This window comes from Drosophila sulfurigaster, chromosome 2R (genome assembly GCF_023558435.1).
Source record: "Drosophila sulfurigaster albostrigata strain 15112-1811.04 chromosome 2R, ASM2355843v2, whole genome shotgun sequence".
NCBI classification, from domain to species: domain Eukaryota; kingdom Metazoa; phylum Arthropoda; class Insecta; order Diptera; family Drosophilidae; genus Drosophila; species Drosophila sulfurigaster.
The window spans coordinates 10,645,366-10,664,575 of NC_084882.1; the positions used below are offsets into that span (position 1 = coordinate 10,645,366).

Sequence of the window (19,210 nt, forward strand, 5' to 3'; positions counted from 1 at the left end):
TACATTTCCTGCCGGCACAAAGTTATAATACCCTTCTACCCTATGGGTAGCGGGTATAAAAAGGGGTATCACAGTAGGCCACGTCTGAGGTATTTTGACACTTCGATAATATTAAACATCGGAAAAATATCGTTAAGTTTCAGTGCGTAAAATAAAAGTACAAAAGTTAGAACAGCAGACAATATGGACAAAAAGAAGAAACTTCAAAGCTTTTCTGATGCTGGCAATTGGTATGGTTTTATATAAATGCAAGTATTGATGAAATTATTAATCTACATTTTTTTGTACTAGCTCGACTGACTGTTCATTGGGAGCTGTCGCAAATAGACCTCGGCGCAGTCTCAGTTCAAGCAGCAGTGGTGAAAGCAGCAAAAGTGGCGGCAGTAGCAGCGACAGCGATTCGTCAGACAACGAACATGCTACCGAAAATAAGTGTGCTGATTTGGAGAATATTATGTCAGATGCTGAGACCATTGCAGTCTTTCGAATGGATGAGTATTTCAGGGAGAAGTACCTAGACAGATTAGCCGTTGAGTTCAAGTCCGAATGGCCAGAAATTGATTCTGATTTGGCCGCTAGTCAGCCAAGTCTCATGCGGATGCCCAACTTTATGCCATTCGATCAGAAGCCCTATGGGATGCTGGACTATAAAGATGAAGCTTCCAAAGAGGACCTTAGAGATTGTGAGTTACGAGAGGCTTTTCTTACTAAATTAAAGACCACAGTGCGTTGGCGTGAGATTCAAAATGCAACTGGTGAAGTTTACCAAGAGTCGAATGCACGCATTGTTCGATGGTCAGATGGCTCGCAAACTTTTCATGTGGGCGCCGAGGCTTTTGACGTTGTCCGTATGCCCCTTTCTGGTACCATGAACCAATTCTATTTGCGTTCGGGCAACTACTATAAGTTGCATTGTCCCATCAAGGAGAAGCTAACTCTGCGCCCCAAGCTCGATTCGAGTTTCGGAATGAGTCATGTGCAGGGAATGCGTCAACGAGCCATCTACAAGCCCTCAACAACCAGTGGCGTGAAGATACTCCCTGATCTTACGACCAATCCTATTGTAGAACGTGACCGGAAGATTAGAGAGGAGTCAGCAAATCAGCGTCGCGAATGGGGTCGTCAACGTTATTCAAGTGTGCAACCTTTGCAGCACTACTCAAGTTATAAATCCAATAATTAACTTGAGAAACCTTATGACATTTATTTGTATTATTCATTTATAAATCTGAGTAATTATATAATTTACTTTTTAATTTGAGTATGATGTATTTTTTCGCATTCGCGTTTTTTATTCTACTTTACCTTAAGTTTATTATCCTCAATGATCTCGACTTCAACACCGTTATCTTCGTATATGCTGTTCTCTATATCCTGGGATAACGAAAAAAAATAGTCCGGAAGCATGAGTCAAATAAATGCAGCATTGCAATGTACTAATTGGATTTGTTTTACTTGTATTTTTAAAATTTTTATATTGTAATTGGAATTTGTCGTTAAAATAAAATAACAAAATTATTTGAACATTAAATTTTTTTCTGAAAAAAAAAAAAAAAAATATTAAAGTTGATTTACCTATTTTAATAGACTGGATCTTTTTTATATAGTTTTTATTGTGTATATATTTATATTTCACATAGTTTATAGAATTTAATTTAATCTATTTTTAAGGTAATACGAAGTAAGTTATTCATGAAAAATTAAATACAAAATATATCAAATATATATATCGAATATTTAACATAAAAGTCATTTAATTATTTAGTTAAAAACGGTTCTACTTCTATTCCGAAATGGAAATAATCACAATATTCGCATTGTATTAAGTTCTAAGCTCCATAGCTTTTTGTTGTCATAACGTTTGAACACCCACATGACATTCTTTTTGCCAACAAGTACTAGCAAATATCAAATAATGTGATTCTCAATAATGATGATCGGATTCCAGAATACTAAATAGGTAGGAGTCAGCTCACGACCCCATAAAGTATATATATTCTCCATCAGCGGCAACAGAGGCTGAGATTGCTTTGGCTAACAATCTGGTATATTGAGTACTCTATGGTATATATTAAATGTAGTATTATAACAAAAAAATCTCCCGTGTGTTTTAGTCGTTTTTGGTATACAGTAGAATCCGGTTATAACGACGCCGCTTATAGCGTCCGTCCGGTTTTTGTGACGAAAACTCGATGACTTGGTGGGTCCCCATACAAATTAAATTGATTAAAAAATTAATTAGTTGTATTTTAAAAATCTATGGCAACCATAAAATAAACAACATTTTATTTTTCTCCTTTTGATTAGTGGGTCGGATATATCGACGGTCCCTTGAAATCGATATAACCGGTTTCTACTGTATTTGTAAAATAAAATTTTATTCGAAATGGGTAGCAGGTATCTCGCAGTCGAGCACATTAGGCTGTAGCTTTCTTACTTGTTAATATTGTTTTTATTTACCTTAAGTAATCATTAAAAACCCTCTCGAGCATATAAGTTGATTGCTTGCTCAGAATGCAATCTTATGGCTAACCCTAAATTGTCGGGCGATTTCAGTGTAAACAAAATTTTGGTTCTGCTCTACACCATATCGATATTAGTATCGATTAGAATTTCTTATCACCTTCAGCAATTCCAGGTATCAATACCAGTCATAGATTGTGGGTTTTAGTCTTTTGTAGATATCAAGTTATGGACGTTATAGTTACAAGTGTTAGCTCCAATGAGATACAAATACGTGAAAGCGTAGGAAATATCTTAATTCTGATAACATAAACAACTTCAGCATTTGATACATAAAGCATTGTGGCACAATGAATTGGAAGTTATACCAATTGCTGTTAAAATAATTCAAGACAATAGTCAAGATTCAGAAACAGAGAAGATTTGTTTCGAAAAGAATATTCTCCGAGAAATAGAGAATTAACAAAAATGTACTATGGGAAAAAAGTCGCAAAGTGCGGCATTTTTACATATTTTTTTTTGTTCAGTATCATTAAATTGACTTTATTTTTTGAATTATAATACTTCAAGAATACTGAAACATATTTTTAAAAAATTTTAGACTTCGTTGGTAGTTTTTTATTCGCCCATATTTAAAGACTATGGTCTGGAGTCCTCTGGACCCTCTAAAAAAGAAATTAGCGGGAAAATTTGTGATTTTTTCTGTCAATTTTATATTCAAATATTAAATCAAACAAAGAAGCATGAATATGGCATTTAATCGTCAAGGTATGTAATATTAATTATTGGCACTAAATTTGTAGTACATGTGATATATTGTCCAGTCGTGCAATGTGTTGTTGGTATGTTTTTAGGTCCCTGGTAACAAATGTATTTGTGTTTTTGTGGAGTGTAACTAGTGCGTCTAGGCCGGTCGAGGCAATATTAAAGCTGAATGTTATTAACCAAACTGTTAACAATCAAATAGTGATTAACATTGTTGCCCGTTTTTGCCCGATTTACGGCAAAACTCAATGTTGCAGTTGTATTTACGTCTTATTTTTCAACGTTGCTTGATTTTTGGAGCAAACTGCTGTGAAGCAGTTTGTTTTGCAAAATATCGATGAAAATTAATTAAGTGATGTTCAGGAAATCTTAATAAAAGATAAACTTATTCAGTTTTTCGGATTGAATAACACTAATTTACGAAAATGCAACAGAAAAGCCTGCGCAATGGCTTGCATCCTCGTTCATAATTGAGTTTCTTAAGATGATGTTCCACGCGTAAAGTCTGGTCGTAAACGATTGACGTATACTTAGGCAGGATAAAGGTTAAAGTGAAAATTAGCATTTGAACTAGTCTATGAAACAGAAAAGTCAATGCTATTGTTGCATGACGTTTTGAAAAGTTGTTATATAATTTTAATTGCTACATAATGTGAGTTTGAGGTATGCCCATCAAAAGTTAAAGTAGATACATGATGTACTTATACGTTAATACATATAAGTGGTATCCAATGTCTCAAATTTTGCATAAAGTACTAGTACATTGGCACCAAATTATGAAAACTTTCATACTTCCTCTAGGAGCTCTCCGTTAAAATGTGTCAGAAGAGCGCAAAAAATTGTACAAACTCGATATGTTTTCTCATGCAAGGAAAAACAGCCGCCTTAGTACTATATCATATGTGTTTAATAGAGCATTGGATTCCTCTGACCCACTGCTTTCAACTATAAATCTAAAGGAAGGCCAAAGAATAAACTATAAAAAAGCCTACCAAGAGATGTTATAGCTCTTTTGGAATCTCCTGATATTGAGCCTCCAATAACATGGGCATGTGTAGACAATAATGATAATCAGGTAGAAGAAGGCGGAGATAATGAACTCGAAATTTTCGGGCAAAGTTCCCTGGAGTTGGAGGAAGAGCTTTGTGAAGAATAAATTAATAACTGGGCACCAAGGTATGGAGTCACAAAACATAATATTGGGCTCTAATTAATTTTTGATTTAATTTTGCATGGATCCAAATCAAATTTAAAATGCGAATTTGCTAAAAATATATTAATTTAATAAATTTAGTTATTAAATATATTACATTAAAATATTTTAAAACAAATTTTTAGAAAAAAAATCGAAAATTATAACCTCATGGTAAGGTGGGCGGGAAGAAAGGCGTGGTCCAATTGAAAAAAGAAAAAATCCGAAATTCGATCTTTATTTTTTAGGTATATGTACAAAGTTTCATGTTTCTATCTTCAAAAATGGTAAAAATGCCGCAATTCGGGACTTTTTGCCCACACTGCAGTGATAGCATTACAGTACAGTTAAAGAACTTGTGAAAATAAATACCGAGGTTGTCGGGACTGTTTGTTACATGGCACCAGAAGTTTGTTTAATGTTTGCTTTTTTTTTTTTACTTTCATAGAATTTCAATGGAAAATACACTGAAAAGTGTGATGTGTTTAGCTTTGGAATCATATTTTGGGAAGTTATGTCAAGGAAGAAGCCATTTTTCAAATTTAATAATTTCCATCCATTGGCAATCAAAAAAAAAAGAATAATAATTGAAAGTAAAAGCATTTCAGATAAAAATATTCCATTAATATTATTTTATTAAAATTCTCAGATAATCGCCCGAATATAAATGACATGATGATTTACGGGGATTCCGATTGCATTAAACCAATAATAGTAACATAAAATGCTGGGATCATAATCCAGAAAAGCGGCCAACGATGAAAGAGCTGTGTGATTTTCTCCCCTAATTATGATATATACATATTTTTAACGAAAGATGTAAGTAGAAATAGTTAATTCCAACAGATTAACTTCTAATATCGCTAGTTTTTATTAATAGATAAAATTTGGAGGGTATTGTGATTTTTTGAGAGCAAATTGGCAAAACAAAGAAATTATTGTACAACAAATTAAAGACTATTTTGAGGAAGACGAAAAATCTTTCTTCAAAGAAATTCGTGGTTTGAAAAGGTTGAATCATCGAAATATTATTACATTACCATGCCTCCAAATATCCCGACAATAGTTTATGCATATTTTTTGAGTTTGCAAATTGTGGGTCACTTTATGATTGTTTGTATCATACAGAGTACAACATTTCATTCAATCAGAAGGTGCTTTGGATGCTCCAATGTGCGAAGGTATGCTAAATGATATTTTTATACCTGTTCTTTTAACTTAATAATTGCTCTAATTTTTATTAGGCCATGCATGGCAAAAAAATAGCCCATCGATCTCTAAGTACGCGCAATTTATTACTATTCGATAAGTATCGTATATTAAAAATAAGTGATGTTTATCAAGAAATAAGAAATTTCGTATTGTGCCAAATCCCCTATTTGGCTCCAGAATACTGGGTAATTATTTTTCAAGTAAGAAAACAATACATATTTCTTATATCTCTTTTATTCATATAGGATACTAATGAAATATATACAGAAAAGTGTAATATATTTAGCTTTGCCGTTATTTTTTTGGAAGTAAAGCTTAGGAAAAGTCTCAATTATGGTAAGACTTGAAAATTACGTCCAGATAATCTTTTAAATTTCATAAGCAAGTCAGATCGTTTAATGAAAATATTAGAAAAGTGTTTAAATCTAAAACCAGAAAATATACCAACTATGAAACGAATTGTGTCTTTTCTCGGATGCGATTATAGGCTTTGCATTAATGTGGACTATAATGATTTTGGGATTCACGACATTTGTAAGCAACTATCAACAGATCTAACAACCAAAATAATATTTTATGATGTTGATATTTACAGACTTACTGTACCTGTGGTACGGTTTGCACAGCATTGTGGAAACATTTAGAACATAATGATCCAAATAAATTCTTAACGACAAAGGTCACAATGAAAGTTATTATGAATATGAAATTGAAATGCAATATGAAATTGAAATGGGAAATTTTGAGAGAAGTTTCCAAGCTGTTAGATCTAGCTCATGAGAATATTTATTACCTTGTTATACGGAGTTTCTTCAAATGTTATGGATAATATTTACATGGTTATCGAGCATGCAGAATGTAGAACACTCTACCATTTTCTGTATTGCCTTTGGCTTACACAAATTTCATTCCTAGAGAAGCTAAATTTGATGCAGCAATGTGCGAAGGTATGTTCAAAACACGTTGGGTTTTTTTGATCTCAAATTCTTTTTAAGGTTTGGAGTACTTGCATGGAAAAAACATAATCCATCGGAGTCTTACAACTCGAAGCTTGTTATTTGTTTTCGGAAAAATATATGAAAAATATATGTCGCTATTTGGCTCCAGAAGTAATGCTTCTAATTATTAATTAGAAAATAAATTAAATTATTGATTGTTTTCTAATTAATAATTTACAGCTGTAAGTACGTATTCCACGAATTAATCATATTATATTACATAAAATTGAACACAATGGGCTAAAGTCCCTAATAATTTTGTTAATTTATAATTCAAAAAATGTAAATAAGAGTTATTTGAGAGGGGTTATAAAAATATTTGTTGTTTTTCCAATAAACTTAAAAAAAAAACTGTGAAATCAAATATTAAAACGTTTTTTTTGATTATACAAATTAACAGCAATTTTAACTGAACATTAAAAAATATCAAAAATACTCGATATATCGATATTTTTTTATATTTCTTGATATCGAGTGATATTTTTTACACAGCAAATATCATGTGCGTCAAGATCGCTCCGCAACTTTAGCGTCACATATTGATAAGAAAATATCGGATAAGAAAAACTTTTTATTTTCGTCTTTTTACGTCATATTTCGCTCGCTCTCGCAGTCGCAGTCGGACGTGTTTTTTTTTCTTCCGTCTTAAACTTTGTGATTTTTTATTGAATTTCATATTTATTTACAATTAATATAACATTAATTTTACTCTCTCACTTGTGTTTAACTACAGATCGTAAAATCGCTGTGTGCTTTCTTGTATTTATTATATTATTATCATTTTTCTGGAAATATAACAACAAATTGTGTGGTCAGACTTTGCTTTGCTTTGCTAGCAAAACAATTCTGTTTTCGTTGTCGCTGCACTTTGTTTTTGTATTTTTGGTTACTTTCGCGCTCTTTTTTCACTTGCTATTCTTTGCGCTCAACGCTGTTACAATAGTTAAATCTCCCTCTCTTGGTGTTGTAGTTGCCTAGGCAGCTGTCGTTCTATCTTGCGTCTCGCTCGACCTGTGCATACTCTCTGTGCTTTGTGCTCTTCGTAAGTTCAGATCATATTAGGTTGCAATTAATTTACCTATTTTGATTTATTTCTTTTTTTTTTAATTTTTTAATTGGTTTAATAATCTTTGTTTTAGCAATATGTTAGTCTGCTATAACAAGAAATGCCGGGTGCCAGTTGGTGCCAAAATGGGTTTTGTTTGTTGCTGGTTATGCGACAACGTTGCACATGAAAAATGTGCTGGCTTTAACGGCCGTATTGTGGATTTGATTTCGGCCAAGTCAGGATTGAGATGGACTTGTGAACACTGTAGGGACTCTGAACGCGATATTGCTGGATTTATACCGCAGACGCGAACTGGTTTTAAAGATATATTGGCGGGCTTTAAAAAACTATCCGATAGCTTTTCTGCCTCGGATTCTGGGTTTAAGAGTATGAAGCTCTTGACCGAGTCTCCGAAGCGTAAAAAGGCCAATACGCGTCTGTCGATTACCCCAATCGAGCTTTCTGTCCCAGTTGATGTTCCAAGTTTATCTGTACAACCTGCTGGGGAATTAATGTCGTTTAGTTCTCCGTCCCCTCAACCTTCGGTAGCTCTGGATGTTCCAGATCATGACATTACGTCATTAAGATTGGAGTCTCCTGATCCGGCTTCGATTTTGTTGTCGACTGAGATGGAGACGGTTGAAGAAATTCAACCATCACCATCCTCTGTTGAGATCGTTAGTGCTGTAACGATAGAAGAATCGCCTCCAGCTCCAACCTCAGTTGTCCGCAACACATTAGTTGCAGTGCCACCTCTTAAGCAGATTTTCGTTTCAAGGCTTTCCCCTGATACGACATCTGATGATGTTCGGGCTTATATTAAGTCCAAATCTCAATTTCTCCAATTTCTCGTACGAACGGGAGATTTCATCGTTTAAAATAAGTGTTCCCGCTAAACAATTTAGCATGATGTGCAGTAAAGAGTTTTGGCCGGAACACCTATTAATTAAAGAATTTGTTGCTAAAAAGAAAAATCGGTCTCCGGTTTCTTTTCCTAGTAGTGGCAAGAATTCTATTTCAAAGCCTTCTTCTATGTCTGTCAGTTCAAAAAACTAACATCCTCTTACTTAAACTTAAACTTACTGACTTATATTTAAATAGTGTATCTTTCCCTTTCAATGTCATTGCCTTTACTGAAACATGGTTAAAAAATGACATCCTTGATACGGAAATCTTTTCTAGTAGATTTTCCGTATACAGACGTGACCGCAAGGTACGTCGCGGTGGTGGGGTTTTAATTGCTGTAGATGCTCAATTAAATTCAGAATTGATTGATCACACTTCTGATATTGAGCTAGTGGCTGTTAGATTATCCTTTGGTAGTTTAAACATTTTTATTTCTTGCTCATATATCCCTCCTGCTTCAGATAATGCTTTATATCTCAAACTGACTGGTCCCAACTTTCTTTGTCTACGAACTTGGATATAGCGGTTGAATTTTTTTATTCTACTTAGAACTCGCTATTTGATGCTTGTGTTCCATCAAGTATTCCACATTTGTCTGATAAACCCTTATGGTTTACCAAGAAATTATCGAATTTAAAAAATCGTAAGTCGAGACTTTACAAAAAATTCAAAGGAACTGGCTCTTTTGATTTTCTCCGCTATTCTGTTGCTCAAGCTGCTTTTCGCACTCATAACAATGAGTGCTATAATAATTATTTGAGTAGGTGCAGAATAAGATTTCAGCGTGATCCAAAGCGATTTTACGACTTCGTTAACTCGAAGCGTAGATTCGCGTCATCACCAGCATTTATGTCTTTGGAGAATATGACAGTATCTAATGGTCATGATGTTGCTGATTTATTTGCGGACTTTTTCCAAACGACATATTCTGTCCCAAGTTCTCAAAATTCCTTTTCTTATCCTTATCAGTTAAATTCATCTAATTGTATTTTTGGTCCTTTAATTACTGAAGGCTCTATTTTAACGGAACTATTAGCTATAAAACCTGTTTTTTTCGGCAGGTCCGGATGGAGTACCCAGTTGTGTGCTAAGGTATTGTGCTGGTAGTATCTGTAAACCGCTTTTTAAATTGTTTGAATTATCCGTTAACTCATGTTCTTTTCCTAAAATCTGGAAAAACTCATACATTATACCTATCCTAAAAAAAGGGAGTAAATCTAAAGTTCAAAATTATCGCGGTATATCTAAATTGTCTGCGATTCCGAAAGCATTTGAAAAAAATTATAACTTCTCAACTGCAACATCTGTGTAAATCTATAATTTCACCTTACCAACATGGGTTTGTGAAGTCTAGATCCACTTCTACTAACTTATTGGAGTTCTCTTCTATTGTAATTAAAAGATTCGAGAATAAAATGCAAACGGATGTTATTTACACCGATTTTAGTAAGGCTTTTGACTCTGTTAATCATCACCTCTTACTGTATAAGCTTAATGTTTTAGGGTTTCCTCATAGCCTAATTGAGTGGATATCCTCATACCTTTCCAACAGAATTCAGAATGTGTTTTATAATGGTTTTGTATCTAAATGTGTCCTAGTCACTTCTGGTGTGCCCCAGGGCAGTCATTTGGGTCCTCTATTGTTCACTTTGTTCATAAATGATCTTCCTTCTGTTATTGAGCATTCCCGTGTACTTATGTACGCCGATGACGTTAAGCTTTGCCTGACATTTAATGATAGTCTTGCGAGCTCACTGTTACAATGTGACCTTAATCGTCTAGAATCTTGGTGCAGAGTAAATATGTTACATCTGAACTGCAATAAGTGTAAGTTTATGACCTTTTGTAGGGGTTCTTCCCAGTTAAATAACTATATGTTATATGATACTCCTCTTGAGCGAATTGAAGGTGTGAATGACTTAGGGGTTTTGCTTGATGCAAAACTAAAATTCGATAAACATATTCTGTCTGTTGTAAATAGGGCCATGGGTGTTCTGGGATTTATAAAACGCTGGTCGAAAGAGTTCAATGATCCCTACATCACTAAGACTTTGTACGTCTCACTGGTTCGTCCTATCCTTGAGTACGGATCTCTTGTCTGGAATCCCCAGTATAGGGTGTATCAAGATAGGATTAAATCGGTGCAGAAACAATTCTTATTATTTGCACTTCGTAGTTTAAATTGGAATCCTAATATTAGATTACCACAGTATCGCAGTAGACTTTTATTACTAAACCTTCCTTCTCTTTCTGACCGTAGAACTATGCAAGGTGCTGTTTTTATACAGAGACTATTTAATGGGGAAATAGACTCTTTGGAGCTGTTAAGTCAAATTAGTTTTGCCGTTCCTGTCAGGATCACTAGGAATTTTCTTCCTCTTCTCATTTCACGTAGATCTACTAACTTTGCTTGCCATAATCCCTTCCGTATTCTGTGTGTAAACTATAATAATCTCAATAACGTAGTTTGCTCTAGTAAATCTATTCCTTTGCTTAAAACCTTATTATTAGCTTATTTATCGAGTATTTAATTGTTATTTATCTTATTATACATATATTCTAACATATTTTTAATTTTATTTACTTAGCTGTCCAGCGTCTTTTAATATTTATTCGCGGTTTTCGTTTAATGCATGCTGCACAAATTTATTTTGTTTTGTCAGCGCGTTAACAAGCCCGTGCTTGGTATCGCTGGGCCACTTGATGGTACTGCCGTTAGTACGTCAACGTCCAAATAAATAAATAAAAATTATATAACAATTTCTTATCTGCGGTGTAATCTGTGACTAATTTTTCAATAATGGACACCACAGCAATTAACGTGAACTTTGAAGATATAACATTGCTAAAATGGGTAAGCATAGAAAGCATTAGAACAAATAATCTGAGCTCAAATACATGTAATTTTGAAGATCGGGAGAGGTAGCTTTGGAGAGGTCCGCAAAGGAATCTGGCGAAATCAAGGTCAAGAAACAGATATTGCTGTAAAAATAACTTATGATTGCGAAAATGACGACAACAAATTTAAGAACGCAGTCCTTCGAGAAATCGAAAATCTACAAAAATGTAAACATCCGAATATTATCACATTGTACGGAGTCTCTAAAAAACAGCGACAACAGAGATTGCCTTATTTTGGAGTATGCGGATTGCGGATCACTCTACAATTTCTTACATCGCCCGGAAGAGGGAAAGAGAAAAGAAGCTTCGTTTAACGAGAAGATTGATTGGATGCTACAATGTGCCAAGGTTTTATGTTAAATATTCTTAATATTTTTCTTAACTGACAATCCTTGTAGGGTATAGAGTACTTGCATGAAAAAAAACATAGTTCACCGGGATCTTAAGACGCACAACCTTTTACTTTTCAATGAATATCGAACGTTGAAAATATGCGATTTTGGTACAGTTAAAGAACTTGTGACAAATAATACCCAGGATGTCGGGACAGTTTGTTACATGGCTCCAGAAGTTTGTGTATGTATATGAATATATTTTTGTTTTTATGAAACACTTTATGTTTGTTTTTCCTTTTACTTCTATAGAACTATAAAAATGAAAAATACACTGAAAAGTGCGATGTGTTTAGCTTTGGAATCATATTTTGGGAAGTTATGTCAAGGAAGAAGCCATTTTACGAATTTAATGAAATGCATCCAATTGCAATCCACAAAAAAATAATTGAAGGTGAAAGTAATTCATATAAAAATATTCCATTAATTTTATTTTATTAAAATTCTCAGATAATCGTCCGAATATAAATGAAATGATGATTTACGAGGATTCCGATTGCATTAAACCAATAATAAAAAAAATGCTGGGATCATGATCCAGAAAAGCGGCCAACGATGAAAGAGCTGTGTGATTTTCTCCCTAATTATGATATATACATATTCTTTAACGAGATCCAATTTGGGAAAGTGGTAAGAAGAAATAGCTAATTCCGACAGATTTACTTCTAATATCGCTAATTTTTATTAATAGATGAAACTTGGAGGATATTGTGATTTTTTTAGAGCAAATTGGCAAAACAAAGAAATTGTTGTACAAAAAATTAAAGACTATATTGAAGAAGACGGAAAATCTTTCTTCAAAGAAATTCGTAATTTCAAAAGGTTGAACCATCCAAATATTGTTACATTATATGGTGTCTCCAAATATCCCGACAATCGCTTATACGTACTTTCTGAGTTTGGAGATTGTGACTCACTTTATGATTGTATACATGATAATAATTACAAGATTTCATACTATCAGAAGCTGCGTTGGATGTTGCAATGTGCCAAGGTATGAGTAATGATATTTTTATGGCTACGTTTTGAAAAAACTAACTGTACTAATTTTTTTAGGCTTTGAAGTACTTGCATAGCAAAAAAAATAGTCCATCAATCTCTAAGTACGCGCAATTTATTACTGTTCGATAAGTATCGTGTTATAAAAATAAGTGATGTTTATCAAGTGAAGAAATTTCGTATTGTGCCAGAATACTGGGTAATTATTTTTCAAGTAGGAATACAATACATATTTCCTATATCTCTTTTTTTCATATAGGATAGTAATGAAATATATACAGAAAAGTGTAATATATTTAGCTTTGGCATTATTTTTTTGGAAGTAATGCGTGAGACAACTCTAAATAATGGTAAGACTTGAAAATGATGTCCAGACATTCTTTTAAATATCATAAGTTTACAGGTGATCTTTTAGATTTGATTAACATGGAAACAAACGAGTCAGATCGTATAATGCAAATAATAAAAAAGTGCTTAAATCGAAATCCACAAAATAGACCTACTATGAAACGAATTGTGGCTTTTCTCGGATGTGATTATAGGCTTTGCATTAATGTGGACCATGCTGATTTGGAATTCAAGGATTTGGTATTTGTAAGCAACTACAGATCTAACAATCAAAATAATATTTCATATTTACAGACTGACTGTACCTGTGATACGGTTTGTTCAGCATTGTGGAGACGTTCTGAATATAATAGTTTAGTAAAACATAATTTTATAAGTGATTTTTTAACGACGAAGGTGGCACTAAAAGAAATTGACTGCAATACGAAAATGAAATGGGAAATTCTGAGAGAAGTCCCCAAGCTTTTAGGTCTAGCTCATGAGAATATTGCCACATTATACGGAGTTTCTTTAAAATATCAAATTTACATGGTTGTCGAGTATGCAGAATGTAGAACACTCTACCATTTGCTTCAGAATATCAATATGAATGTCTCATTCCGGGAGAAGCTGGATTGGATGCAGCAATGTGCGAAGGTATGTTTAAAACACTTTGGATATTTTTGATCTCACATTTTTTTAAGGGCTTGGAATATTTGCATGGAAAAAACATAATCCATCGTGGCCTTACAACTCGAAGCTTGTTACTTTTCGATAATTATCGTATATTAAAAGTGGGTGATTTCGGAAAAGTGAATGAAGTTGAAAAAATTAGAACTGATTTCATGTGTTGCTATTTGGCTCCAGAAGTTTGCGTACGTTTCTATACTGAAAATGTTTTTATGATTCTTGACTGTGAATTATTTTTTTTAAAGATGGGAAAAAAAAACTTTACAGAAAAGACGGATGTTTTTAGCTTCGGTATAATTTTTTGGGAAGTGATCAAACAAAAGAAACCACATTGGAACAACAATTTCTTGAAGAAAGGTAAAAATATTTCTCTCAAAAGTACACAGCAAATATTTTACATTGCAGACCATTCTAGGTTTTCGACCGGATGTGGATAATTTGACCAATGAAGATTGTAGTGTTGTAGTACCGATAATGGAATGTTGTTGGCGCCAATTTCCAACAGATCGTCCAACGATAAGTGAAGTGTGTTATGAATTAACTAATATAACCGAGCACTATAACAATCGTTCAAGTTGCTGCATAAGTTAGGATGTATTTCAAGTTTATGTATATTTACATAACTTCTCATACATATGTACATATTACAAGTTAAGTCAAGGTAGTGTAAGCCATTTTACGAGGTAATAATAATTATTAATTAACTATTAATTAATTATTCCTAAGATGATAAGAAATTAAATCGCTCTACGGAAGCGTCTGGATATAGATAATGCGATTATTTTTGAGGATTCTGATTGCGTTAAACCAAAAATCGAAGAATTTTGAGATCGTGTTCCAGGAAAGCGGCCGACTATGCAAGAGATTTGTAAATTATTTATAAGAAAATATAGGTAGTCCAAAAAGATTTGTAATACTTTCTTTTTTTCTTAAGAGAAATGCGTAACGTTAACGATCTAGCTCTATTAAGGAATTCAGTGACTGGGTATATCAGAAGCAACTTTAACCATAAGTGTATTAAAGTCAGTCCGCACATATCGGAACAACGGAACACTCTTTCGTTCAGTGTGTCGATTTTCAACGTTCCTCTCTAAAGGACAGATGGGCGCCTGTTAAGTCAAAAATGGCGTGCTACCGATTTTTCAAAAATCATCGCAAAGTATGCTTTCTCAAAAAAACCGTGTGGTTTGGACGGCTGCACAGAGAGATAATACCCGCTGCTCCATGAAAAAGATGCGTCAAAATCAAATGATAAAGTCACTCAAGCAATCCGACAACAAATCTGACCAATACTTTTGCATTATTCCAGCAAACCTTCACTATACGGAAAAAAAATAATAGGGTTGGATCAAGGCTCTTCAGTCACTCTCATTGATGAAGCGACATTTGATTTACTATGCAAACAGGATACATTGTCTGAGAATGAAGGTGATGAAGGAACTAGAAATTTACGACAAAATTATGAATAAAATTCATAACTTGGTACAAAAAGGCTATGAGGTCCAGTTGAGAGCTGAATAAACACAGTATTATCACGCATAGTATCTGCCGATTTCTATTGCGACCAATCACAACAAATCATCCAAAACAAAGCTTGTTTATGTCGCAGGGGTTAAGACTGAAGGAGCGTCCATAAACGATTTCATGCTAACTGGACCGGATCTTTTAAATTCATTGATGGTCGTGCTAATCGCATTAAAAGTCGGAAAAGCAGTCGTATGTTATGATGCGCGTGATGACTAGTGGCATCTCCCATATATAGCTCACTATGTACGCGACAAGAGCGCAGAGTCATATAAAGAACGATATCTTCGAGCCTATAAAGCTATCAACGAAAGTAACTAAAAATGTTTAGATTTTATTTTTTATATTAGTCGCAATTAAAATTTGTCGTTAAAATAAAATAAAAAATTATTTGGTAATTAATTTTTTTTATAAAAAAAAGGTAAAATTGATTTTCCAAATAGAATACACCAAAATTGTAGTATACTATATGGTTATTTGATATAGAAGATAGTTTTTAATTTAATCCATTTTTAAGGAAATAAGTAACAAGTTCGTAACGTCCCAAAGGAATTCTATGTAATATCGAATATTTAACTACTTGACTTCTATTTTGGACGAGCACTTTTGAGCAATGAAAAAGTTTGTCAATCCAATGTTTCCAAGGTATTGAGACATAAGTTCTATATCTTTTTTGCTGTCACAACGTTTGGAATTCTTTAATTTTTCACAAGTACTAAAAAATTTAAAATGATGTGATTTTAACGTAAACAAAGCAATGCACAGTGGTTGCGCCCATAGGCCATAAATCGAAAATTCGACTTGAAAATAATTAGTCAAAATGTAAAGAATTTGTCTCTAAATTGTCCACATTTTGTCATTGCAAACTAGTTTTTTCTGGAATTCTAACGGAACATTCTAAAAATAGAATGCAAAGTGTGAACACGTGTTCAATTTTGCTGCTGCAGCTGCGTTTAGTGAGCTTTTCGTCAAAACAAAAGTGAAGTTTAAAGTGGTCGGACGTTCGCAAAAATTCACCAAATTTAATTATTTAAAATGCATTTTAAAGTTGAAGGTATTAACTTTAATAATTTGGTTTTATAAAATTTATCTGACTAATTAAATTTTATTTGTGTATTTTATAGCGATTAACCTTTTTTTTGTCTATTTTGTGAACGTCTTTTTCATGTTTAGTTAAAGTTTTAGTTGTGATCCCACAAAATCCCACAAATAGTATGCATGTTAATGTGTTCGTCTGACTTTTAGGGTACTGTATGCCAAAAATCAGATGCAGAAATTGCCGATGTTAATATAATCGGAAAAATACTGATGCCATCTAGCGTTTGCCAAGGGAAAGTTTTTCTTTATTGGGCTTTTGTTTTGTCCTCGTCGCTCGTATTTGTAATGTTTTTTATACCCGCTACCCATAGGGTAGAAGGGTATTATAACTTTGTGCCGGCAGGAAATGTATGTAACAGGTAGAAGGAGGCATCTCCGACCCTATAAAGTATATATATTCTTGATCAGCGTCAACAGCCGAGACGATATAGCCATGTCCGTCTGTCCGTCTGTGTGTCTGTCCGTCTGTCCGTATGAACACCTAGATCTCAGAGACTATAAGAGATAGAGCTATAATTTTTTTTCGACAGCATTTGTTATGTTTGCACGCAGATCAAGTTTGTTTCAAATTTTTGCCACGCCCACTTCCGCCCCCGCAAATCAAAAAAATCGAATAACAAGCGTAATTTTAAAGCTAGAGTTGGGAATTTTGGTATATACAATAACTACTATAGTAGTTATGATTCCTGAAAATTTGGTTGCGATCAGATCAGTCGAAGTTATTAAAGAAATACTTTGGTATGGGCAAAAACGCTTACTTACTAGGGTCTGAGTTGCTTTGGCTGACAATCTGGTATATTGTACCGTCTATGGTATATTTTGAATGCGGTACTATGTCGATATACCAAATATACCATTTGGTATATTTTTAGTATTTTTGCAGTATATTCGGTTTATTTTGAGAAAATACCGCAAAATATGTTTCTTTTATTCAAAATGGGTAGCGGGTATCTCACAGTCGAGTACACTCGACTGTAGCTTTCTTACTTGTTTTTAATATTTTTATTTACTTATTTCATTGAAATTCACTTTTTAGTTAATCTTGCTCTTGTTTCAATTGGAGAATTACCGGAAGAAGCTGCAGAGTCGCGAAACAAAGAAACTATATAGAAAGCAGAACACACGAAAAATATCTCGAATTGCCACAAATACCGATTTAATTAATAGACTACTTTTGTCTTCTGATCCTTTTAATACAGGAGTAAGGAAATTACCTTGCAAATTAAAAATCCAATTTAATGATATCAACGTTAGATTTGCTAGAAGAATTTGATTGACTGTTTTGTATTTCTATGTTTTTTGATTTCATTGATGTTTTCTTATTTTTTTTAAATTTATTTGTTATGGCCCCTAATTTGTTTACAAAATTCTCTAATTATTAAAGTATTTGAATATTACTTGAAACTAGTACTTATTTGTGTTTACAATTTTTGCTATGGTAGCTGTATGATATAGTTTTCCGATTTGGACTATATTTGGCAAGCATATATAAAACTGGTCCAAGCATACAATCTGTAAGTTTGGTTTACATCTCTTGAAAAACAAAAAAGTTTTTCATACTACATACTTATTTCTATCCTATCGTTCCTATGGTAGCTATATTATATAGACGTACGATATGGCCAATTTTTTTACTATGCATTTCAAATATTTTTTTAGAATTTTGGAAAAAATTTCACATTGATATCTCAAGGGAAAGTATTTATGGCCGCGGCTCCATACAAGCCCAACCACTGTGCAATGGCATATTTTGATTGACGCAAAAAAAGCGAATCAATAGATAATTTTATATTTCCATAAGTCTTTTTAGTTTTTTACGTTTCTGATCTGATCAAAACAATAATTGGAGTGTGATCGGATTGTAGTTGGATAAATAAACTTCCTCACCATATTATTCCTGGGTTAAGCCCTGCACCCAGATGCGCGAAATCAAGTTATTTCCGCGCAACTCCATCAGCAGCTCAACATGCGAAAAAATAGACAACCTATTATTCCGCACTCATATCGGCAAAGTGAAGAGAAGCATTAAGATGGATAATAAAAAACAAATTTAAAAACAAAGCGTCTGAGGTATTTTCTTGGAATTAAATTGCCATTTTTATACCCGCTACTCATAGGGTAAGGGTATTGTAACTTTTTGCCTGCAGGAAATGTATGTAACAGGCATAAGGAGGCATCTCTGACCCTATAGAGTAATTATATATATATTCTTGATCAGCGTCAACAGCCGAGACGATCTAGCCAAGTCAGTCTGTCAGTCTGTCTGTCTTTCCGTTTGAACATCTACATAGATCTTAGAGACAATAAGAGATAGAGCTATAATTTTTTTCGACAGCATTTGTTATGTTTGCACGCAAATCAAGTTTGTTTCAAATTTTGGCCACAAAAATCGAATAACAAGCGTAAAAATGTAAAGCTAGAATTTTGGTATATAAGTTAATAAATGTTGACATATCAGAAAGTGGCTAAGTGCATTGACACCCGAAATGCACTCAGCCAATTCGTCAGCAGTAGCGGAAGCGAGTTTTCATTTTAAGTCTTATAATTTTTATAAGTTAGTTCAAATCAGAAGCTGAATAAAAGCAAATCGCTTTTTTTTTATAAAAACAAACCTCACGATTTGTTAATTCATATATGATCGAAATGTTTAACAACATGTTTAATATACATATGTATAAACACACTTATTTTTTCC

General features: G+C 33.4%; 2 protein-coding genes and 2 long non-coding RNA genes across 7 annotated transcripts in view; all 4 read left to right on the top strand.

The window, feature by feature from the left end:
* Positions 1-19,210, top strand: part of LOC133835497 (tyrosine-protein kinase JAK2-like) — a 30,755-nt gene that overhangs the window by 5,772 nt on the left and 5,773 nt on the right. The gene's annotated exons all lie outside the window — the stretch shown is intronic.
* Positions 64-1,261, top strand: LOC133838446 (another transcription unit protein-like). Its single transcript, XM_062269561.1, has 2 exons — positions 64-230; positions 292-1,261. Exons 1-2 carry the CDS (start codon positions 184-186, stop codon positions 1,181-1,183), a joined length of 939 nt encoding a protein of 312 aa, XP_062125545.1. The 5' UTR covers positions 64-183; the 3' UTR covers positions 1,184-1,261.
* LOC133835507 (uncharacterized) lies at positions 5,774-14,228 on the top strand. Its single transcript, XR_009893589.1, has 4 exons — positions 5,774-5,817; positions 5,878-5,968; positions 13,280-14,078; positions 14,139-14,228. It is a non-coding gene; the product is annotated as an uncharacterized LOC133835507 (long non-coding RNA).
* On the top strand, positions 12,146-13,056 carry LOC133835508 (uncharacterized). Its single transcript, XR_009893590.1, has 4 exons — positions 12,146-12,271; positions 12,328-12,507; positions 12,569-12,871; positions 12,934-13,056. It is a non-coding gene; the product is annotated as an uncharacterized LOC133835508 (long non-coding RNA).

Excerpts from the sequence above, each read along its gene's own strand:
- LOC133838446 (XM_062269561.1), top strand. The coding sequence starts at position 184 with ATGGACAAAAAGAAGAAACTTCAAAGCTTTTCTGATGCTGGCAATTG. Across the intron at positions 231-291 it reads TTTTCTGATGCTGGCAATTG|CTCGACTGACTGTTCATTGG; the intron begins GTATGGTTTTAT and ends TTTTTGTACTAG.